Source organism: Triturus cristatus, chromosome 7 (genome assembly GCF_964204655.1).
Source record: "Triturus cristatus chromosome 7, aTriCri1.1, whole genome shotgun sequence".
Taxonomy (NCBI): Eukaryota; Metazoa; Chordata; class Amphibia; order Caudata; family Salamandridae; genus Triturus; species Triturus cristatus.
In genome coordinates this window covers 116619816-116645549 of record NC_140590.1, presented here as the reverse complement: position 1 = coordinate 116645549, position 25734 = coordinate 116619816, and the positions used below count along the sequence as shown (strand labels likewise).

The 25734-nt window shown below is 44.6% G+C and overlaps 1 protein-coding gene across 2 annotated transcripts in view; it reads right to left on the bottom strand.

Moving 5' to 3' along the window:
* LOC146808977 (sialic acid-binding Ig-like lectin 14) overlaps positions 1–25734 on the bottom strand; it is a 305142-nt gene that overhangs the window by 9204 nt on the left and 270204 nt on the right. For both annotated transcript variants that reach the window (XM_085615775.1, XM_085615776.1), the window contains 2 exons: positions 19828–19953; positions 19464–19507 (listed from right to left, as the gene is read on the bottom strand). In XM_085615775.1, coding sequence (XP_085471901.1) covers positions 19464–19507; positions 19828–19953 — 170 coding nt within the window. The remainder of the gene's footprint in view (positions 1–19463; positions 19508–19827; positions 19954–25734) is intronic.

The following is a 25734-nucleotide window of genomic DNA, read 5'->3' as shown; positions in this document are numbered from 1 at the left end:
TACAGAGTGGGCGAGGAAGACATCTGGGTGCTATACCATGAGGGGAGGAGTAGCCGATGGAGTAGAGAGAGACAACATTATATCTCACTAGGGTGTGGCAGATATTAGGGCCGAGCGTGAGCTGCTCAGTGAGTGGTCCTGCACAACTACGCGTGAACGGCGGTACCTGGTGCTCTGGAGACATGTGGTTGGCTGCCATCCATCTGTACCCTGTGACATGAGGGTTTGGAAATAGGCCTCGTTTATGAATGATTCCTTCAATTGCGGATCCCGTGCTTGGGCAGAGATCCCAATTACAGGTGAAAAATCTAAATTCACACCCTGTGGGTTTTGATTACTTTACATCTCTGCAAGGCGAACTGCTGACGTTTAACAGGCGAAAATAGCCACGTAGATGTTATGTTATGTTACCTGAGTTTATATAGCGCACAGCTGCCTCAGCAAAGAGGCGTCCCGGCGCTGCCAGCAGCAGAAAAGACCAAGGGGCTAAGAAACAAAACAGGTAAGCGCAAGGAACGGGAGAGGGCTAGGCAGAGGGGAAAAGAAAAGTTTTAATAGCTTTCCTGAACTCCAACAGGTGGTCCAGGCTACGGATCTGAAAAGGCAGAGAGTTCCATAGCTTGGCTGCTAAACAGCGGAAGGATCATCCCCCGGCCCGAAGACGCTTCACTCGGGGGACTCTAACCAGGTTAAATCAAGGCTACGGATCTGAAAAGGCAGAGAGTTCCATAGCTTGGCTGCTAAACAGCAGAAGGATCGTCCCCCGGCCCGAAGACGCTTCACTCGGGGGACTCTAACCAGGTTAAATCAAGGCTACGGATCTGAAAAGGCAGAGAGTTCCATAGCTTGGCTGCTAAACAGCAAAAGGATCGTCCCCCGGCCCGAAGACGCTTCACTCGGGCGACTCTAACCTGGTTAAATCAAGGCTACGGATCTGAAAAGGCAGAGAGTTCCATAGCTTGGCTGCTAAACAGCGGAAGGATCGTCCCCGGCCCGAATGACGCTTCACTCGGGGGACTCTAACCTGGTTAAATCAAGGCTACGGATCTGAAAAGGCAGAGAGTTCCATAGCTTGGCTGCTAAACAGCGGAAGGATCGTCCCCCGGCCCGAAGACGCTTCACTCGGGGGACTCTAACCAGGTGCTGTCCCAAGGAGCACAGCTGGCGAGTTGGGACATAGGGAACTAGCAGATTAGCTAGAAGGCCGGGAGACGCAAGCTTCAGGATCTTAAAAGACAGATGCGGGGACATGTGGAAATCTGTGCATAAAGCAACAACATCCACGCTAGATCCCATTTTAGTGACAAACTCAAAATAGTTGCCTTTTATCCGACCTGGTGAATTCTAAATCCTAAGGTGTCGTTTTTAGGTCTCGGGACCATCCGGTCGGCAGACCGGAAGTCCGGAGATTTAATGTCTTTGAGAAGAGGGGCTTGCACCCGCCCCTCTTCTCACCTGTTCTCCATTGGCTGGCCTCTTCAATGCTGGCCAGCCATTGGAGAAGAGGTCCCGTCACTCCGATCAGGCCCCGTCCTTTTCGGATCGGGGGGCGTGTTTTTTGCAAGAAGTCTCATTCTCTCCTCCAGCCAATGGCTGGAGGAAAGAAAAGACAAACACGCCCCCGAATCCGAAAAGGACGTTGCGTTTCTCAAAGGCATTTCTACTGCGCCTCGGAGAAAGGCAGTGGTTTTAATGGCGTCCTCTCCCCCTGCTCTTGGCTCCCGTGTTCGGCACATATCTTGTTCTCTCTCCCCCCTCGCTGATATCACATCTTCTCCTCTCCAGGTTGGCCTTTCATTTTTCTGGCGCCTCCGTTACCCATTCCGCTCTCTTTATCGGCGGATCCTTTAATTTCTTCGATAAAGCCGGCGCAGGGTCCGTTAGTGCGGGTAGGTGGGGCCCCTTGTTTGTTTTAACTATGCTGCCTTGCTCTCAATTCCCTTCCGTGGCTGAACATTGCTTAACAAGTCCCCGAGTCCCCGTGCTATAAATATGACATTTCTTCCAGCTCTTTGTGTCCCCGAATCTCTCGCCCTGTGCCCCTCACTCCGACGGTTCAGAGACGCTGACTGTACGTGTAACGCCCCCACCCCTACAAGCCCCCTGCAGCGCTTTAAAAGTATGTTTCTGTATACACAAGCATCGGACACTTACAGAGGAGCTGAGGTCTGAAGCTGCGGATCGGGGATTTAGTTAAATGAGACATATTCAACATTATAAGTTCACCGCCCTCCGCTAGGCGCTATTAAAAGCCATGTTGTTTGTTTCCTTTAGAAACAAGCCTTTGACATTGACAAACATACGGGGCAGAGGTCAAAAGCTGCAGTTATGATATGAAATTATATTTTATAAATTGATTAACATCAGAACACCAAAAACCGCGCTGAAAAGAGTCCTGTTTTTGCGGCTCTTGTGTACATAAGAGCCGGGAGTCCGAGGCTCCGTTTCTGGGGCCAGCTAGAATTTAAACAGTCCATAATATAAGCACAGCAACTTCCAAAGTAACACAAGGCTCGGATACACACGGGCGACGGGGCCAGCGCTTGGGGGCTGGGGTTGAACTATTATTGAAATACTCCATAAAAAGAAGCGCGCCAACCTCCGCAAGGCGCTATAAAAAAAAATCGGCTCTTCTAACACACGCCTCGGAAACAGACACGGGTTGATGGGTCCAGAGCTTTGGTTCTAGAATGAAATTATGATTTATTTTGGATATTTACATAATACATTAGAATTTCATCTCAGAAGTATCCCGATGCTTGTATTTACAGGAGCCTGGAAACTGGTTTTATAGCGTTTTGCGGAGATCGGTGTTCGTATATTACTGAATATTTAAAATATATTTTCATTTCAGAACCGGAGTGTTGAACTCCTGAGCCCGTGTATCCGTCCGATGCATGTGTTTACAAGAGCCCAGAAAACGTGGCTTTATAGTGCTTTACGGAGATCGGTGTGCTTTTATTACTAAATATTTAAAATATAAATTCATTTCAGAACCGGAGTGTTGGACTCCTGAGCCCGTGTATCAGTCCAATGCTTGTATTTACAGGAGGCTGGGAAGCATGGTTTCATAGCGCTTTGCGGAGATCGGTGTGCTTACAAAGCTTGTATTTACAGGAGCCTGGAAAGCATGGTTTTATAGCGCTTTACAGAGATCGGTGTGCGTATATTACTGAATATTTACATTAAAATGTCATCATAGAACCGGAGAGGGGAACCTCTGAGGCTGAGCCCGTTTATAGTCCAATGCGCACCTCGGGGAGACAAGGGGTGAGTGTGGCTGGGGCCGGGGGTGGCAGAGGCTGATACGGGGTAGTAGGGGCTGTAGGAGCAGGGCCGCGAGTGACGTCACTGGGTTAGCAGTGGGAGTGGAGGCTTCAGTGAGCTGCACTCACCCAGGGCACTGGAGTTCTGCAGCCGCAGCTTTGTCCACGTTATGTTATGTTTACGATGCTCCATAAAGCGCACGCAGACGGTTTCTTGGTGCTAAACCACATAAATGTACATTTGCCTTACTGGTGACTGGTCACATAACCCACAATCAGCTGCATAATTAAGATTTCAACACAAACTTGTTTCGAGTACGCAGGTAACCAGGAGTTGGCCTAACGGCTAGGGCGCTAGGCCGGGGAACTGGGTTCGAGTCTCGGCAATGACGCTGAACCTCCTGTGATTCTGGGCAAATCACTTAATCTCCCCGTGCCTAACAAAACAATGAATGTTTGTCCTCATGTAACGCAACGGGTGCTTGTGTAAAGCGCTCCAATACCTGATTGGATTCGGGTCAATATCGCGCTATATAACAAGCATTTACAATGCAATGGTCTCGGCATTGGTAAAATTAGAGCTATTGGCATTGCTCATGACATTATTTTTGTTTATGTTTTTGTTTTTAAAACATTTAAAGAAACGGCATTGTCATGAGCAATGCCAATAGCTCTAACTTTAACAATGCCGAGACCGTTGCATTGTAAATGCTTGTTCACCTTTGTGGTAAATAGCGCCAAAGCCTCAAGGACAGTCAGAATGAAGGCCTCACAACATGGCACCCAGAGAGCTCTGAGCGAGTTTGTGATATCTGGAACATACATTTAGAAGAGTTTTATGGGCGCACTAGAGGCACTATGACGGATCGGTATCGGCGAGGCAACCTCCGTGGTGCTGGACGCCGGGCCATGATCAGCTTTAGGGACCACTCCCTTAAAGTGTTTGGCGCCATGGCCCGGCAATCAGAGCACGACTTTGTGTCATGGTTGCGCTCCAGACAACAGAGACACACTAAGTGGAGGTCCATGACCGACATAGCGTGGTGACAGGCTCCGCATGGCTTGAACCCCAAGGTCTTCTTACAAGACATCCCTAGCACACCAAAAGGAGTCGACAAAAAGTTTAAAAAAGTCTGTCAGTTTTCTTCGATGGATCTGCGCTGGCTGGCATGGAAAGAAAAAAACTGGCGTCAGTGCACCGGAGTGGAGGTTATATCGATGACACGGACGTCACGATGACGACAAACACGACACCGACGATGTCACGTGGAGTTGACCGACGCCACCTACCGGCGTGCAAGGGTACTGCTAAGAAAAATCTTCCGTATCCAGCCTGATACCTGGAAGTTCAAAGGTAATGAATCGGCGGCTAGATGTCTCTATCAGATTTGCATGATAAATTATTTGTCTTTGCAGCACATGTTACATACACTTACAAGGGTGTGCTATCTCATGTTCAGGTTAGCACCAACCTACTGCTACATCATGAGCACCAAGGAAGGGCTATTTATCAACAATTCACGCAGCGCAGCAAGTCAACTTGTTGCGCTGCGTGACAGGGAAAGGTCAGGAATGCGCCGTATTTAATATTATACAGCGCCTACCTGTCTTTTCCCAGCGCTGCTTTGTAATCAGGATTGCTTTTGTGCAGGAAGGGATATCTTCCTGCACAAAAACAATCCTCTTAGGCATTTTTCCCTTGTTATGTATGCTGCAGAATGCTGTTCGGCATCTCTTTATCTATGTTTACGAATTGATGTGCGCGAGTATTTAAAATCAATACAATTATAAAAAAAATACATACCTGTTCCAACGCGACTGAAGGTTGTCAAAAGGGAGAATGAACACAGTTGGCCGCACAATTATGAACTTCTTTGGGAAGGGGTGGGCGGGGGGGAAATGAACTTGGAAAAGGCAGAAGGCGATGATAGATGCGGATGAATTTTGGGCTGAATCCAGTCCGTTGTCTGGGACCTCATCTGACTGCATGAAATCATTTCTAGGGTTATATTCATTGGTGGCCTTGACCTATATTAGGAGCTTCTGCGATTTACGATGTTTTATCATTGGTCTTGCTAATCCTTGCGTATATTCTTTATCTTGAAATTTTGTGTTCTTTTAGAAAGTATGCATCTATAAATTTGCACATGATTTTTATCTTAATTCTATCAATATTTAATTTTAGACTAATTAATTTTGGCATTTTGATATGTGTTAGGAGCTTTCATGTCATATCATGTTTATATAATTTTTTTTTGCTAACTAGCCTTTCTAGAAATTATGGGTGGAATAATGTTTGCAGTTCAGAATATTTAAGCGATTTAATAATTGTATTGCTTTAAACAGCTGTTTTTATGAAAAAAGGTCCTTGGTTCCACCAGGCCACAGCTTCACAAAGAAGGTATTTAAAGTAGCCGAGTTCGTATTTTGCCAAGCAAAAAATCATTAGACTAGCAAAAGTGAATATGCAAATATATGTGCTGGAGCCACCCCTGTCTATGATCAGTTATGGTAAAAAAAAAAGGCACAGTCAAATTTTACTCCAGGATTTACTTCCACTGTCTGTAACAGGACACATTTAAATAGGCCTTCTCTGTTAATAATTCTTTTGTGTCCAGAGATTGAGGGGAAACTGGTGAACGCCTATGTGTCCTCTAGGGCCGATTTAAGGTACTACAGCCTCGGGACCAGCATTCACTTGTCTCTGACTCATGACGGACATCAAGTAACAGCTTGTGGTACTGGGCGTGGCTTGAAAGGCAAGGGGGACGCTTGCCTGAATCAGCCGCTCCGTCGTACCTGGGAGGAAAAACAACAGTCCCGAGAGTTTACGTCAGGCAAACTGGGCCACAATGAAAGTTATGGGCCTCGGAAAGTCGGCACCAGACGATGACAACAATTTCGTGTGACCTTCAATATATAACAGTATGCATAACAGCAGCACACGTGTAAGGGGTGAAGGAGCAACCGGGTAACGAGCGCTGCCGCAGGGAACGGATTGGTGAGGAGGAGAAAAGTGGGTTGGCAACGAGCTGGAGTGAGGGCAGAGCCAAGAGCATCCAACCGCACCCCAGACCAAGCGGTTTTGAGTAAATATATCTCCGATAGCCGGGAGCAAGGGTGTACCGCACGCAAACACGGACCCAGCGGTTGTTAATCAGAGCGTAACCAGATCAAGCGGAACAACATCGGCATGAGGTGCGGAATGAGGGATGTCACCTGCAGGTGACAGTAGAGGCAAAAATCACGGATGCCGCCACTATAGAGAAGGTGTTAGGCTAGGTAATGACGCGCAGTACAAGAAGGAAAATGGAAGCATAACCACAAGAAACGAAACTGAAACCCAGCTCGTACTAGGGCAAGAAATCAGTACAGCCGAGATTGAAATGGCGGTCAAGTCTATGAAGGAAAACAAAGCCCCAGGCCCAGACGGGTACACAACCACTTTTTACAAGTCCTTTCTTGATCACCTGAAACCCACCATGAAAAAGGTGTTCAACCACTGTGTGGAGAATGGGCTAGTATCACAATCCTTGTCCGAGGCCAACATAATCGTAATCCCAAAGGAAGGCAAGGATGAACTGCTACCCAAGAACTACAGGCCCATATCCTTAATTAATGTGGACTGCAAAATATACACAAAAATCCTGGCTACAAGACTAAACCCTGTCCTACCCAGTCTAATAAGCAACTCACAAGTAGGCTTCCTAAAGACCCATATGTCCAACGGCAATACCAGACTCCTATGCCACATTCTAGAACACACCGCTAAACTGGCATAGCCAGCTGTGGTGATCACCCTAGATGCCAAGAAGGCCTTCGACAGAGTTTTATGGGCCTTCCTGGAGCAATGCATGCGCTCATTCAACCTAGGGAAAGGGTTCGTACGGAAGGTGATGGCACTGTACTGCACTCACATTACAACGCAGAACAAGACAGGGCTGCCCTCTGTCCCCTTCACTCTTCCTGCTGGCCTTGGAACCCCTGATTAGGGACATCAAGGCTAACGCGGAAGTGAAGGGGATCAATATCAACGATGTGGAAATAAAACTAGCCGCCTACGCGGACAACATTCTTATTGTGACAGAGCAACCTAAGACCTCTATTGAGGCTCTGATAGAAACCATAGAGATATACTCCGGTCACTCAGGATATAAACTCAACAGGGGAAAATCAGAATACAAACCCCTCAACATACACAGCCCTAGGGACAACCTAGGGAGTTCGGGCCTGGCCTGGCAAACAGGATTCATCAAATATCGAGGGATCCACTTTGGTAATGACCTCAGGACCACACTAGACCAAAATGAGAAGCTATTGATAGAAAAAACAAAGAAACTCTTGGAGTCCTGTTCCCCCAAATTTATACAAACAACAACAATATCCACAGGTCTAAAACTTTGCCTGGCTTACTAGAACGCGACCATATGAGGAACGACCAGAATATGTGTCTGGGCATTCCTGTTAATAGGACGGATTCCCATCACTCACTGGGATGACATGCTTCATCATCTGGGTCGCCTCCTGGCGCCACGCTGGTGATGTCAAGGGCTACAACCCTTAAGCCTTCAGGCTACAACCCAACCCACCAGCGTGGCACCAGGAAGAGACCTAGATGATGAAGCATGTCACCTCGGTGAGTGATGGGAATCCGTCCTATTAATAGGAATGCCCAGACACATATTCTGGTCGTTCCTCATATGGTCGCGTTCTAGTAAGCCAGGCAAAGTTTTAGACCCATGGATATTGTTGTTGTTTGTATTCATTTGATTTGGGGAATATATCCACCTTTGGTCTCAAAAAGTTCCCTAGGACCCTTTCTTCCCTGTTTGTATTACCCCCAAATGTATAACCTGGTGGGGCAGAATAGAAACGATCAAGATGATGATCACTCCATTGATCAATTACTTGCTGAGCATGCTACCACTCCTTCTTACGGATGATTTCCACAGCAAAGTGGATAACCTGATCAGTAAATTCCTATGGCGGGGAAAAAAGGCACATATAAGTATTAAAAAACTAAGACTAGATAAAAAACTGGCAGGGCTAAAAGTAGCAGACTATAGAACCTTCCAAACTGCTTTCCTAGTAAAACAAGGGACCTGCTGGGTGTCACCCCCTCAAGGGTACACGCCGGTATGGCTATTAGTCGAGCGGGCCATACTAAACAACCTCAACCCACTGGTACTGCTAACAGCTAACAAACACACACACGCTTCCAGCCCAATCTTCAAAAACACAAAAATTGCCTACTCAAAATAGACTAGAAAATGGAGAACAGTGTAAGGAACTCGAAATGGGAGTCTCTTTGGGCCAACAGCAAGATCAAATACAAAGGGAAAAGCCTGTCCCTTGACACATGGTAGGAGAAAGGAATCTCCTACCCAGCCCAACTAGAGGAGGAGGGCCATCCCATCATGTTCACAACACTAAAAAATAGACATAAGCTACCGGACATCGAGTTCTACAATTTCCTAAAAACAGCCCTAACAAAAGCCAAACTATCACAGCACAACCCATCAATTATGCAGTATATGGCGAAAATCAACAGAATAGGTCATTAAGTATCGCACCTCTACAAACTTCCACGCCCAAACTCCACCAAACTTAACGATAAGTCAACTGACTACTGGGTAAATCAAGGCAATATCTCACTAAATGAGCAAGAGCTGGCTTTGCTTTGAGCCTCCCCCTCACGTAATAAAATCTCCCCAGTACTAGCACTAACTAAATTCTGGCTACTCCACAAGACTTACTGGACCCTGGCTCGGTTAGCCTCGCTAGGCCTCAGAGAAAATGATCTATGCTGGAACTGCGGCAACAAAAAGGGGGATCTAGCACATCTCATCTTCTACTGCCCAAAAATCAAAACGTTCTGGGGAAAAATCTGTGATTTCATAAAAAAGGCGCTGGGATGCACACTAAAACCAGAATTCTCTTCCCTCACCACGCATTTATGACCACAGTACTTGCTTCACAGCATGACAGGGATCTGCTAGACCTCCTACTGACTGCGGCAGTGAAACTAGTCCTGTCCAACTGGAAGGATACAGCTAAGACATCATACAAAGGCTGGGTCAACTGGGTGACGTACCTCAAAGGCGCAGATAGCACTGCACTGCAAAACTCACCCTGGAGACCAGCTACTAGGGGGATGTGGAAGTCGCTTGACGTGTATCTAGACTCCTATGAACCGCCGTGAGGCCACTTGGGGATGTCGGTCTTTCACACAAGGCTACAAACCCAGACTAGGCTCATCGCTACAGAACACTTCTTGTAACCCATCTCCACCCTTTCTTTTCTATCCTCTCTCTCTCTACCATCCTATCCTTAATCTTTCAGCAAGTCAATGTAAAGGGGTGCAGCTAAACACGTATACCAAGTACCTGTAACTACTGCAAAACCAACCACGGTTGGCTGGTACCTCGCAACGGAAACGCTAATGTACCTGTTCATAAAATTAATAAAATACTTTGAAAAAAAAAAAAGTACTTATTTCTGAATCAAAAGGTTCCTCTAGTAACAGGTTGCAGTACTGCATCTTTATCAAAGTGAATTCACACGCTTGTGCATGAGTCTAGAGAATCATCGAGTCTCAGCTTGCGGTACTACACTATTATGAAACAATCTCCAAGGACTTATGCTTGACCCAACAGACATCTGGAACATTGGCAAAGCAAATAGGTTTGTCATTAATGCAATAAAACACACAAACACAAGTATGCACAAATTCTGTTTACATGTGTTAGCACATTTATTTGTTTGCACACATAAGCTAGACCTATGACCTTTTTCAATACTTATTAATGATGGTAACAGTAGAGAGCTGAGTTTATAGCCAGTCTTCACACTAACGTTTAGGATGCCAGCCTGTAATGTAAGACTGGATAATGATCTGAAATCGATTCTGTCACTCGGCAAGTACCTCTCTTCTTTTTCATGCTTTGTAGATTACAAGCGGTACTACACCCCATTTCCATAATAGATCCTTTCCCCCAACCCATTTCTCCTGCCTCTGCTTGCAGTGTCATACCTTCATATAGCTGATGAGCTCTTCTGGTATCCACGTGAGAAATTTACAAATGGGCTTCATCAACAACCAACCCCTGCTTTGAACAATGGCACTTCCCACTGCCACCTCTTTCTTTTTGTTTGCAGCTAAACCAGGGTCCACCTGCCTCTGTCTTTCTACACTTTCATTGCACTCAAAGCTCATTCCAGAGGAACTGCTAGTTTGGTACTAGCTATAAGCAGCACAGGGATATCTCATGTATGTGGAGGACCAGGAACCTGGTTTTAGGTGGGCATGGATATGGGGAACGTCGGCTGTTCATCCTGGTGAACAGTCCTGATAAAACACATATCATTTTATTGTAGACATATTTATTTTTTTATACCTAATTCACCCTTAAACGATCAGAGTCTTTTGGTACACTATGGCAATGGTATGTACAAAAATCCCATTCTGCTTTTATCACATAGTGCAGCACTAGGGAGTGTAGCTATGATCACCCTTGGCCATCTGCTCCCAGACCCCTCATGCATATCAATCAATTAATCAATCAGGGATTTATAAAGTGCTACTATTCACCTGTGAGGGTCTCAAGGCGCTGAGGGGGGGAGGGGGGACTGCTGAACCTTCTGAGCGGTCGGGTCCAGTCGAAGAGCAGGGTCTTCAGATCCTTCCTGAATTGGGTCACAGACGGGGATTGCCTGAGGTGGAAAGGCAGGGTGTTTCAGATCTTGGCGGCGAGGTGGGAGAAGGATCTTCCTTCGGCGCTAGTCTTGTGGATCTGTGGGATGGTAGCCAGGGCCAGTTGGGTGGAGCGGAGGTGTCTGGTGGATATGTGGAATGAGAGGCGGTGGTTCAGATATGCTGATCCTGCGTAGTGGAGGGCCTTGTAGGCATCTGTGAAAAGCTTGAAGGTGATTCTTTTGTTGACTGGGAGCCAGTGGAGTTTGCAAAGGTGTTCAGTGATGTGTCATTTTGAACGTTCTATAGTTTCCTGAGGAGTTTTTGGGTGATGCCGGCTCAGAGTGCATTTCCATAATCGAGTTTGCTGCTGATGAGTGCGTGGGTGATGGTCTTTCTGGATTCAGTGGGGATCCATCTGAATGTCGTTTGACGCAGGCGGAGTGTGTGAAAGCAGGCATATATTGGTTACTTACAGTGCCAGCTCCCCTGTGACAGTTCTCCTGTCCAGCCTGCCTGCCTTAGGTTGGTGTCTCCTCTGCCTGTTTTCTGCCTAGTTTTCTGTTCGCTTTCTGCTCATATTAGGGTCTTTTTTCTTCCCTCTTCTCTCTATTTTTGCTCTGTCTGCTTGTTCTGCCTGTAAGTTTTGCCTCTTTCTGCTCATTTCTGGCCTTTATTTTTCCTCTTACTGCTTGTTTCTGACCTATGTTTTTCCTCTTTCTTCTTGTTTGTGAACTTTATTCTGCTTGTTCTTTTTCCTCTTTCTGCTTGTTTCTGCGCTTTATTTTTTCTCTTTCTGCTCGTTTCTGACCAAGCTTTTTAACTGTGACGTCGCATCCACAGTGCCCAGATACCCCTAGGAGTGACAGTGCTGCACTATACAAATGCTGATTCATTAATTCAGTGGTTGTACCACCCCTGCACAATCACTGAATGATTATATTTTTGAGAGGGTGTGGAGAAGCATGCAAACTTTCAGGTGTGACGGTCTTTAAACACAAAGTGATTCCCTCATCCATAACCTGTCGTGCAAGATAACTATCATAATTACTTTCATGTTCCACAAGTAGTCTTTTGCATTTGTGGGAAGATGTTCTTTTTTGTTTTGCCTTGGTATATTCACCAGTCTACCACTTTAACTGTGTGGTAATGGTGTAAGAAGTAAACAACACATATTAACATGGTTTCTATGAAAATGCAAACTCCATGAATCAAGTTCAAGTTCAAAAGCTTTTATTCGGTTTGCATAACACAACTATATAAGCTGGACAATTATATCAACAGATTTAAAAATCAAAGTTTAAAATATCAGTACTCCTCTACATGTATAATTATTATAAACACGAATTTGTCAATATTCCTCGTCTTATACAATTATTGTAACACATGTTCGTGGATCAAACATCAAAGTGCATTACACTATAAAATATCAAGTGCCAGAATCCAGATATGCAAATATCTGTCTAACTATCTATTACAGTACATGAAACTGTACAAATTCGCTATAAAGTAACATATGCTTAAGAGCAAATTTCCATTTTAAAATAAAATTTCATAGTACTATCAACTTTCTAGCAACTCTACATTCCATTATAAAATTTGCTACATAAAAACAGATATCTGGGCTCTCAAGTGTACATAATAATTTCATAGCATTTGCAGTTAGTCGGATATTATATTTTAGAAAGATAGGCTTTAAAAAAAAAAATTCCTAAGTGATACGTAAAATTTACAAAATAATAAGAAATGGCAGCAACTCTGTTTAGAAATGTTATCACATGGGCACATCACTTTTGGGCCTTTTCCCATAACCGGGAAGGCTACGAGATGGTGGGCAATTCCCAGCCTAAGGCGTGTTAATACAAATCGATGCGAAGATCTTGACACATCTACCAAATACGGCTGAAGCCCACTTTTGAGTTCAAGTTGCCTATAAAACACAAATGTCTTTTGGAACCCAATTAATTTTACTCGTTCCCTCCTCTTATAGGACATAAAGGAATCTTTTATCTCTTTTTTAGATAATGTTATTGGATATTCAGACTCATCAAGGATATTAAAATCAAATAAGAGATTATACCAGTGGTTAATGTAACTTAACCACGGTATACGGGAACAGTGGTCCAGCCTTAAACAGTCCTTAATTATAGACTGTGTGAACTCAGTTTCACTCTTAGACCAGATGGAGCGCCATAAAAATAGGGGGTGCAAAGCAGCCAAATCAGATATATAATTAAGACCAGTTTCCAAATGAATTAACTCATTGGAGGCTGAGGCAGGTGCACTCAGTAACCGTTTAAGGAAACTGTTTTTGTCTGATTGGAGTTGGTCAGCGGGTCAATGGCCCCATATTCCAGCCCCATACAGGGCTGAGGAGACACATCTTGCGTTATATATGGTCACCATATCCTTTACCCTCCGATCCCCTAATTTAGCTGCAAACCTAAATATACCATTCGTATTCCTGATCATTTTATATCTGATATTTTCATGTTCACTGGTCCATTTACCACTTCCCGCAAAAGTAATACCTAGGTAACAAAAAGATTTAACTGCATGTATTTTAAAACCATCTAAGAAGAAAGACCTTGATGAGTTCGACTTCTTGCCACATGTCATAGTAAATGTTTTTGATTTATTGATTAAGAGTTTTCTGCCTTTAATAAAATCTGTAAAATTGTTGATGAGCCGTTGAAGGCCTATCGAGGTACGGGATATTAAAACAGCATCATCGGCATATAATAATATCGGTACTGCCTTATTATCTATCATTGGTGCATCTACTGAAATCTGACTTAAAACCGTGGCTATTTGATTAATAAATAAAGAAAATAAAAGGGGGGCCAAAACACACCCTTGCCTGATACCTCTTCTCACAACAATAAAGGGGGTGCGTTCACCAGTCGGCCCATAACGTACACTGCAGGATAGTCTCTCATATACTCGTGCCAAAAAGAATACTATCTCTTTCGGGGCCCCAGATTCAAGCAGTACGGTCCACAGAAGAGAGTGGTCCACTAAATCAAAAGCACTGCTTAAATCGGCAAAACATAAAAACAAGTTACCCCCTTTCACTGATGTATATTTATTAATTAGCAAATCAAGGTTCGCACATTGTTCTAAGGTACCTAGGCCTTTCCTAAATCCGTATTGAACAGGAGATAAAATCTTATAGTCCGAGGCCCAGGTTTCCAATCTTTTTAAAAGAACCCTGCTCATGACCTTTATTGAGGAATCCAATAAGGATATAGGACGTTAATTACAGGCTTGAAAGCGAGAACACTTTTTATAAAGTGGGAAAATTAATGATTGACCCCAAGATATTGGAAAGTTCCCTAGAGCCGCAATATTAAAAACCCTCATAAGGATTGGGGCCCATAGATCCATTTCGTTCTTATATAAGTCGATCGGGACCCCATCCGGACCTGCTGCTTTTCCCCCCTTACTATTGACTAGCCCTTCTTGTACTTCTTCCTCATCAATTAACATGGGCAATGTAGGCCACGTAAAATCGTCATTTAAAGATGCAGTTGAGAGCACCCTATCTGGGTTAAAAATATTAGAATAATGTTCGATCCATTCTGTACAATTCACAAAGGACGTTAATTCTGGAGTACAATTATCTTTTAAAAAGGGACTATTTACTATTTCCCAAAAAAGTTTACTATTCTTAGTATTGGCTGCCAAACTTAATTTATCCCATGCATCTACTCGATGTGGGCCAATGTAACTTGCTTATATTCAACTCGTAACTCATGAATATGCGATTGGTTACGAGGTTTGGTCCCCAGCGCCAATTTCAACTTCGGCAATGCCTGGGTGCATTTTGAATCAAACCACCTCGAGCCAGCTTTTTTCAAATTTTTAGTACTATTGGTTAATAAACTCTTAATTGATCTATTTATATTAGAAAATGCGTCTAATATAGTATCAGGGAGTACCTCTTCACTAAGGCAATAGTCAATTTCTTTTCTACAATTTGTGACCACTTCCTTTTGAACTTTGGGTGGGTCTACTGCGACCCACTTAATTCTCATGCCGTTAGGCCTAACAGGGAGAATGTCCAGGATACATTCCTCAGTATTCATTAGTTTATTACCCCAATCTAGAAGTACTATAGAAATGCTATTGTGGTCACTGACCACCTGTTCAAATATCCATAGATCAGTATAGAAACTATTTTTGGAAATTAAAATATGATCTATGTTACTATAAGCATTCCGCCCAGTAAAAGTTGGGCATTTGATATGGCCCTTTCTCATGGACCAATCTAGTAAGTCGAGGTCAAATTTTGCCATTATCGTATTTAAAGTCATACCGAAACCACAATGGGGAAAATGTAAGAAATCATCATTGTTCCCATTAGTATTATTGTGGGCTTTCATAAACCCACATGAACTAGTTTGTATTAAAGAACAAACTCGTATGTTAAAATCACCGGCCCATAAAATAATGGCAAGTTTACCAGAGAGTGCCAATACCCTATCTATCTCCTTTTCCAATGCATCTAATGATCCTCCCCTATCGTTGGTAAAGATAGAATTATAATAATTAATTAAAACCAAGTTCTTACCCTTTGGAAACTCAAATCTCAATACTTGGCTATGGTTATCGATAGATGAGTAGCTTATGATTTTACAACCAAGTAATTTATTTGATATAAGCAACAGCAATCCTCCCTTAGCTCTTCCTGCTGGAGAAGGTATCGCACTCAGGCAATATGATGAATATCCTTCGACTACAACCGGGACCGTACTCCATGTTTCCTGTAGGCAAATAAAATCGTTGCCACAGGAGATAAAATCCTGCCAAAAAGGGGTATCTAGTTTTTTGCCAAGGCCTGCAATATTCCATGTTATTAGTGTATAACCCCTTTGTATTATTGTTTGTATTCCTTGGCTAGTGTTAGGATTTGTAGTTGCGACAACATTCACCGGGGTCTCAGCATGCTGTAACCCAGATATTAACAAATTAGCAATATTTATAACAATGTGGTGGCTACTCCCAGTGCTATCACAACCTATATCCACCTGCTTGGGGTCTATATATGGAAGCTGTTCTTTACTAATTTCATTTCCCCTTTCAGTTGGTCTATAAACTACCCTCCTATCTAATTCATCATTTGGGGATACACCCTCATATCTCTCACGTCAATCATTATCCTCCATAGGGCTCAGGAGCTGGAATCTATTATACAACGGAATAGAAAAACAATAGAAAAACATGTGGGTCGGGCTACTAATGGGGGCATTGAATTAATATTAGGATGGTATGCCTTTTGGTTGGCAGCATGATCACTTGTCGACAAATGTTTGTAGAAGTAGCCCAATGGCAATAATGTTGTATTAAAATCCCACCTTGAAGGTGCATTTAGTAGGGTTTTATACGCCCAACCTGGTGACCTGAAGTTAATTATTATACAGTCACCGTCAAATTTTTTTGGTAGTGGGCCTATCCATCCAACTCTTTGTGTAAGTATTATCTGATCAACCCCCATCGTGGGAAAGCCACAAATTTTTGATAACCAATACAATGTTTTATTTTTTAGAGTTTCATAGGTTTCTGATTGACCTTCCCGTAATTTGGGTACATTAGAGAGGACAACGACATATGCCCCGCATTCTGGTGGTAAATTAATAACTGCTAGTATATCAGTAATTTTGGAATTATCTGTATTACGTGACCCTCTTACCTGCTCCAGGGTCTCTTTCCTTTGGTTTACTTTATCTATCGGTGGCATAATTCTTTTCTCGTATGGTGGATTATTTAGTACCTCTAAGTTTTTGCCATTATCTGAATTTCTGGGTGCAATTGTACCTGTACTAGGACCAGCCGTCGTTAAAATTGGCGGGTTACTCAATGCCGAATTGGATGGGGCATTATTTGTAATCACATTAGTCTGATCTCTTGGATTAGCTATTTGATCTCGTAATCTAAGTTTATCCATGTGCCCACCAAGTTTGTATACCTCTCTTGTCAAGTTATCAATTTTTTCATATAGTGGCCGGATTAACTCAGTTATTTTCTCAGTAAGAGCCTCCATACTGAATGAACACTTAAATTGCTCATTATTCAAGGCAACTTTCTGTTTTGTCGAAATCCCTCTTGTGACGATTTGCTTTTCTTTGGCTATCCTGCTATTTCCCTGACCTGTATTTCTCCTTTTGCCCCCTTTAATGGGATTTATAAGTGGGGGCAAAGGGGATACATTAGATAAATTCGGTGTAATTGAGATCCATGAAACGTGTACGTTCTCTGTGTCAGCCATAGCTGTGTCAGGTGTCATGTCCGAGACCCAGTCAGTATTGGTCAGTCCTTCCTCCCGGGTTGTATGGATCTCTACAATCGAACTAACTTGTTCCCCACCCCTTGTACCTGTTCCCATTGATATACGTCTTTCTGTGCGGTCTATTTCTTCCGCCAGGGCACTAACCGCTTTGGTCAGGTAAGTATCTATAGAGTTATGCGTTTTATCCATTGGAGGTTTTACTCGACGTCTAGTCATAATTGGATAATCTCAAGGAATATGTTAGATAGCAGAAGAAACAACCAGCAACAATAACTAGCATATGAGGTCATAGGTCACATGTAGTAATATCCTAACAAACTTTGATTTCAACATACTAATTTAGTATATAATACTCAGAACAGAAATATCAGTGGGATGGCCCTGCCCGGCCTCCTCTGGCCCCGGACGGCCACAGACGGCCCACCCTTTGCCCGGGCTTAGCCCAGCAACGGCCGCGCAAGTCCCGCGACGCAGGGGCTCTCCACAGTTCTTAAGCGCTTCCGGGCGCAGAATGGGTGTGTGCGGCTGCGGCTTCCTGCCGCAAAGACTCTTGGGCAATGTAGTCTCCCCCTCTCTACGGCTGCGCTAGAGTGGCAAAAGCTGCGGCGGCGGGGGGAGACTGGTACCGGGAGCTGGAACAAGGGTCCTGAAGTCCTGAGGCTGCAAGGTCAAGGTACGTTTTTCCCCCAAAGCGTTAAAGTACCCCACGAAACTCCATGAATCAAGTTACAGATTATTCTCTTTCTCCTTATTATAGATCTAATCAATATGGGATTCATAAGAAGTGCAAACTCTTCACCAACAAACATTAGTTTCTGTGAAATGCTAAGCTGTAAAAAGCAATTGCTCCTTAAAGGATGTGAGTCCTTTCTGGCACCACAAACCAACTGGGACAATCAACAGGAAAAGTGCACAGAATGAAGTCGCTTATTTCCATGACTTGTATTTGTTGAAATGGGCTTCCGAAGAGCATCACCATGAACCCAGGGTTCAAGATTAATTTTGGTGTGATAGTTTTATGCCTAGACACCCCTTTTGGTCGAAGTATATCATTCTAGTTCACCATAGTGCTTTACAATGACAACGCTGGCCCCATTGGCCTCTAAAATCTGTAAATAGATTCCACCATTCTAGAGACAAAGGGGCATATTTATCAAAGGGTTGTGTCACTTTTGCGCCTTGCAACGGAGTGAAAAAGTGCAGTGACCCTTGAGATGCGATTTATCAAGCCATGCAAGGCCACCTCACATGGTCCTGAGTGGCTTGAGAAATACAGAGTAACGCAGCGCAAATCGCTGCGTTGCATTACTCTACCCCATGGAGGTTTTCAATGGGTGGTGCGTGGTTCTCCAGATTCATGCAAGATGTGGTGCTTAATTCCAGGTTTTGTCTTTGAATTCTGGGACTTGTAGTCTTGAATATTCTGTTATAGAACATGACTACAAGTCTCTGAATTCAAAGGAAAAATCTGGACTGGGACAGCACATCACACATGGACCTGGGAAACTTGCCAGCTATAAGTGGCAGACCTGGGAATGCGCCAAAACTGTTACGTGTCCCCTGGGGAGGCGTCACAGGGAGAAATATGTTTCTTTCTCCTCATTTTTTCCTCTCTCTATGTGTGCAGAATTTGACTGTTTTTGTGCATCCTACATAAAAACAATCCTGCTAATAGCATAGGCACCTTTGCTCTGTGGTGCAGGCAGCACATTGTGCACCAGCGCTGGGAAGAGGCAGGAATGCACCACCTACAATGTTAAGTATGGCGCCTTCCTGCCCTTTGCCTAGCATGATATTAAATATGCCCCTATATCTGGTGGTAGATTAAGTAATTCTGAGCCATTAATGCAAAGAAATTTTACACCACCATCCATACTACCAACCAGCGAAAACAATTTATTTTTTTTGCAAATAGTGAAATGTTGCAAATGTTATTTCACTGTTATTTCACTGCTCGCCCATGCAAACATTGGAACAAAATACTAGTGTACTTGTGAGAAAAGAGTGCTATTTATGGAATCTGTCTCCTCTACAGAATGTAATGTACCCACGCATCTCCAGCACTCCCAGACACACTACTCATCAGAAGGGGTTTCACCCCCAGACCGACTGCCAGAAGTCACCTACTCTTACTTCTTAACATAACATCTTTAATGTGGACAATTGGGTTTCTTCAAATGAAAGGAATGAAAACATAACTAAATGTAGGACTCACCTCGTAGGTCTGCTCTGTTGCAGCACCCTTGATGTTTGCTTCAGCTGTAATATGGAGTGATAGAAAACAGGATATTCAGTTTAGTTCACAAATACTAATTCAAAATAGGTTGCCTTTGGGGGGCCAGGGCTGAGAGAAGTTTGGTCCATAAGGATGCTCAAAGAATTAAAAAGAGTCAGATACATGTCTGAATATTGAGCACTGCATGACATTTGTAAATAAAGGGTTGCTGGGAAAAGATCAATGCATTTTTAACACTATTTCATTAAGGTATCACCAACCCCTCTGACTTCACTGTTTACCATCAATGTAGCAGACATGTGACCACCTTCATGAAACATGAACTCAATGGACTGGCTCTCACCTGCTTTGTACTTGTTCTTGATTCTGTTGACACAGTAGAAGGCCACTATTCCAACCAGGGACAGTACCAGAAGATTCCCGATAGCCATTCCGATCACTAATGTCCTTCCCACGTTGCTGCAGCTTTCTAAATCAGATGCATTACAACAGTGAAGAGGCGAATAAACAATTCAATTCGATAAAGCGTTATTAGATTACTCTCAAGATAATCATAAAAGCACATAATATCACACATCATAACAATCTGTACAACTTTATGAAAATATTAAAATAGAATCAGAAATTTAAAGTAAAACCCTCATGTGGTTACCTATTGTACATGAACGAACAATTACATATTGTCAAAGGTATGAATGTTTTGGAGATACTGCTTCCACTTCCGCCCTGCACGAAACCTTCGCAGGTTAGCGGTCTAGTGCTGCCGAGCCTGCAGAGTATATAGACCTCGCTTTCAGCTCCCAGCCCCATTGACAAACGCGGAGATCTAGGCTGCGGTTGTGTGTTGTTGTGGACGCTGTTTTTAAAAACTGTATTTTGCTGCTGATTTTAATAGCACGCCTAGAAAGCATTTTAAAATTGTAATTTGCACTTCTTGCACTTACCTGCATTTCCTTTCCCCCGTGACCCCGTTCCGCCCCGGCTCTGTGCCGTTTGTGCGGAGGGTCAGCTCGAGGAGCGTCACTTCCTGCTCATGACACCACTTCCGCCCTGCACGAAACCTTCGCAGGTTAGCGGTCTAGTGCTGCCGAGCCTGCAGAGTATATAGACCTCGCTTTCAGCTCCCAGCCCCATTGACAAACGCGGCGATCTAGGCTGCTGTTGTGTGTTGTTGTGGACGCTGTTTTTAAAAACTGTATTTTGCTGCTGATTTTAATAGCACGCCTAGAAAGCATTTTAAAATTGTAATTTGCACTTCTTGCACTTACCTGCATTTCCTTTCCCTCGTGACCCCGTTCCGCCCCGGCTCTGTGCCGTTTGTGCTGAGGGTCAGCTCGAGGAGCGTCACTTCCTGCTCGTGACACCACTTCCGCCCTGCACGAAACCTTCGCAGGTTAGCGGTCTAGTGCTGCCGAGCCTGCAGAGTATATAGACCTCGCTTTCAGCTCCCAGCCCCATTGACAAACGCGGAGATCTAGGCTGCGGTTGTGTGTTGTTGTGGACGCTGTTTTTAAAAACTGTATTTTGCTGCTGATTTTAATAGCACGCCTAGAAAGCATTTTAAAATTGTAATTTGCACTTCTTGCACTTACATGCATTTCCTTTCCCTCGTGACCCCGTTCCGCCCCGGCTTTGTGCCGTTTGTGCGGAGGGTCAGCTCGAGGAGCGTCACTTCCTGCTCGTGACACCACTTCCACCCTGCACGAAACCTTCGCAGGTTAGCGGTCTAGTGCTCCCTCACCCCCTAGTATTTAATGGCAGTATGGAGGAAGCGCAGCGGACGAGCACAGCAGGAGCGCCGACTTCGCGCCGAAGTCGCGCACAAGTAAAGCCCATCTGCGCCTGTCCACGGCCGACCAGGCCCAGGGCCCTGTCGTAATGCCCAATCTTTCTCTTATTCCTCCTCCGATCTCCTGAGACTCAAATCCTCAGGACCCATTCCCGCCCGTGCTGTCAGAGCGGCTCAGGCATGTGGCATATTTGTTCCATCTGACTTCTCGGCACTGGTTTCTCTGTACGACCCTTCCCCCTCACTACCGCAGATCTCCGCCTCTTTACTGATTTACTATCTTAATACCCGTTCCCTTATCCGCCATCAGCTTGAGATCTTCCAACTATTGCATCAGAGCTCCATCGATATCCTTCTCCTAGCAGAAACCTGGATCACTGAAGACTCAGCCCTCGACATTCTCGCAGCAATCCCTACGGGATACTACATTATGCACGCCAACCGGCCCGCGGGGAAGACTGGTGGCGGAGTGGCGGCTATCATCCGCTCTGAACATATCTTCTCCGAGATCACGGTGACTTCTATCCCTAAAACGGATTACTTAACACTAAAATTTACCTCCCCTAAGTCGTCTTTTATTTGTGTTCTTGTATATAGACCCCCCGACTATATGCCTCTCTTTCCCAAACTTTTCAGCGACTTTATCGCCCAATTAGCAATCAACCACGCTAACATCGTGGTGATTGGTGACTTTAATTATTGGCCTTCTGATGTCCATGAAAGCCAATCGTCGGTGGAATTCACAGACCTTCTAAAAGGCATCAATCTCTCCCAACACATCCACACCCCCACCCATCAGAAAGGTCATATCCTCGACCAAGTCTGGACATCTAACCTCGACATTTCACCTCCTTCAGTTCTCCCTTGCTCCTGGTCTGACCATTACTTCATCTCCTTTCACTTACATCTGCACACTCTCTGTCCTCCCCCCCGTATTAAGAATCTTATGGCTCGCAACTGGAAAAGAGCCAATCTGCCTGAATTTCACGACTCACTGGCTTCTACTGCACCCACGTCTTTGACCTCACTAGAGGATCAGGCTGACAATCTTGATGAAGGGATACGTCAGACTAGTGACAAAGTAGCCCCTTTAAAAAAGATCAAAGCTAAGCGCCCCCATGACCCACAACGATGGTTCACGGGCCAACTCAAAGCGGACAAACTTGCCCTGCGGCAAGCTGAACGCCGCTGGCGTCGCCACTATTACCCACAGCTTAAACTTGTTTACACTGAGGCTTTAAAATCTTATAAACAATCGATCCTGGCAGCTAAGACGGCATATTTCTCACAAATAATCCTGGACTCAAACAACAAAACGAAAGATATTTTTTCAATTGTAAATGAGCTCTCCTTGCCGGATAGGGTCACCCCCCAACCCCAGCCGACCCAAACCCTCTGTGACTCGCTAAACTCCTACTTCATAGAGAAAATTACAACAATAAAAAACAACATCCCGACCCCGGCATCTCCTATTCCCCCTCCTCTTCCCCCTAGAAATACCAGCACCTTGTCGGTGTTTCCACCTATCTCTTTACAAGAATTCGCTTCACTCCTTCACAAAGTCAGTTCGGGATCCCCCAATGATTGTTGCCCCCCGCAGATCCTGAGAGAAGCCTTTCTCGCATGTCCAGGCCCCCCCCCTAGCACTACTTAACAACTCTCTTGCTACTGGGGAGGTCCCTCTTTCCTTCAAGCAAGCTGCCATCTTACCTATCCAAAAGAAACCCAACGCAGATCCCACAATACTCAGCAACTACAGACCCATTTCCCTCCTCCCCTACCTAGGAAAGATTCTGGAGACCTACGTCACCCGCTGCCTGAGCTCTTTCATAGAGAAATCCTCCTTCTTGGACCCTCAACAAGCGGGATTCAGACCCCTCCACTCCACCGAGGCGGTCATAGTAGCAGTCATGGACACCCTCAGGAAGGGCGCTGACAATAACACCTCCCAGGCCCTTGTCCTATTAGATCTCTCGGCGGCATTCGACACGGTCGATCACACCATCTTGATCGACCGTGTCCACAATGCCGGCATTGAGGGAGTGGCCCTTGACTGGCTCAGATCTTTCCTTCACCAGCGATCACAGTCCGTCCATCTTTTCACTTTTTCCGCACCCTACACATCCCTTCCCTGCGACGTCCCACAGGGCTCTGCACTATCCCCTCTTCTTTTTAATTTGTATCTCCAACCCCTCTTAGCCTCCCTCCGCAACTCCCCGGTCACAATTTTTAATTACGCGGACGACCTCCAGTTAATTTTTCCCATAGATTCCCTTCCTTCCTCCCGTTTTAACTTCCAGTCCACCATGCTGACCATTGCGGAGTGGATGTACCACAGCCACTTAAAGCTGAACCCTACCAAAACTGAGCTCGTCCTGGTAGGAGGCCCCAATCACCCATGGAATTCCACCTTCTGGCCAACATCTCTGGGGACAGCACCCACTCCTGTGAGCTCAGTCAAAAGCCTGGGGGTGATCATTTCTGAAGATCTTTCGATGAGACCGCAAATCAACGCGGTCACCTCAGCCTGCTTCTTCCACCTCAGGCGGATCCGCAAGATCAGCAGGTTTCTCACCAAAGAAGCCCTGACCCAAGTTGTCATTGCACTCATCACCTCCAGGCTCGACTACGCCAACATGCTGTACGCGGGAATTCCTGCATGCCACCTTCACCGACTACAGCTGGTGCAGAATCAAGCTGCCCGCCTGATTTTCCGCCAGCCCAAACATCAGCATGTCACTCCCCTCCTCCATAGTCTGCATTGGCTCCCTATTTCCAAACGTTGCATTTTCAAACTGGCATGTTCTACCTTCAAGGCCCTCTCGGATGCAGCGCCCGCGTTCATCTCTTCGGGCTTGACCCGTCACATCCCTTCTAGAGTTCTTCGCTCAGCATCATTTAATCTCCTTGAGGTCCCCAAATTTAAAAGGAAAAAGCACGGTGGCTTGAGCTTTTCTGTCCAGGCCCCCTCCACCTGGAACTCCCTGCCACCTTCACTCCGTCTCTGCCCAAAGTACGACTGCTTCCGCAGACTTTTAAAAACCCTGCTTTTTCAATCCGCATATGACTAACCCTCTCATCCTGGATCACGCTACCTGTCAATGAGCGCCAAGAAACCGATGGTGATAGTGCGTGTTACAAATAATTTTAACATAACATTTAACATAACATACGGCGGGATACTATATGTGGTTAGTATCATTTGATTCGCCAAAACCGTTGGCTTCACTATTTCTGCAGAAAGTCTAATTGAGTCCAGAAGCGCCAAACAGCTTCCTTTAAGATCTTTTCTAAAGAGAGTAACCATGGTACTCAGATCATCGTAATATTCGGGATGCCTGAGGTCACACATAGAGTTTTTCACGTGTTTTAACCATGGTATAGTAGAGACCCGCTGTAGCTTAAGACTATCAGTTAAAATATCCCAGTTAAAAGTGGTCTTTGTTATGTTCCAAATCCTATGCCATAGTTAAATGGGTTCTGTTGTTATAAGGTCAGATATGTGCGGCATCCCTAGCTCAGAATGGCATATATGAGAAGATGTACTGCTTGGGACTGCCAACAGGAATTTAAAAAAGGTATTCTCAACTAGCTGTAGGGGCTGTGAATCTGCATAGCAGTGGAGATACATTTTGCTTGGTATATATGCAATAACTCTACAGGAGGTTGTCTATCCAGCTTTCTAGAAATTCTTGCTAACACAGCAGTAGCTTTCATAAACATTAATTTCCTAGCTTGGACTGTCTAGGACCATGTCCCCTTCCAATCGAAAAGAATGCCTAAATAGGAAAATATTTTAATCAATTCGGCCTTATTATTTTCAATGTAAATATCACTACATTTTGCACTACCTCCCCCGCATTTCATGACAATGGTTTTTGAGGTATTTACTCTGAGACCCAAATTATACATGAACGTAGAAAAACTGGCCACTACCCTTTGGAGCCCCAGTTGCGAACGTGACATTAATACAGCATTGTCTGCATACAGTAGGCCAGGTATGGTACGTTTGTCAATTTGTGGCAGGTCCTGACATTGATACGCCTGGACTTGACCTAGTTAATTATTATAAAGTGTACATAAAAAGGGAGCCAAGACACAGCCTTGTCTTACCCCTCTCTGTATTTTAAACATGTGCGTGCACTCCCCACTAACCCAGTAGCGCACCCCTGGTGAAAAAGCATTTGGCAATGTGTAGCACAAAAAAGCCATAATTGGCAGCACATCAATTATACCCTAGTCTGTTTTACAAGAAGGTCAGATCAGGTAAATCAACTACACAGCCAATGCAGGCAAAATGATCTACTATGATACAAGTGATGGAAAAAAAATTGCTGAAAGTTTTGGGTAAGAGAAAAATACAATTGACTGTTTTTGTGCCATAGCAGTCTTTTGATGGTATCTCATCATAAGCTATGCATGTGTGTTATTGAGAGCAATGGACTTTTTCTAACTTAAAAA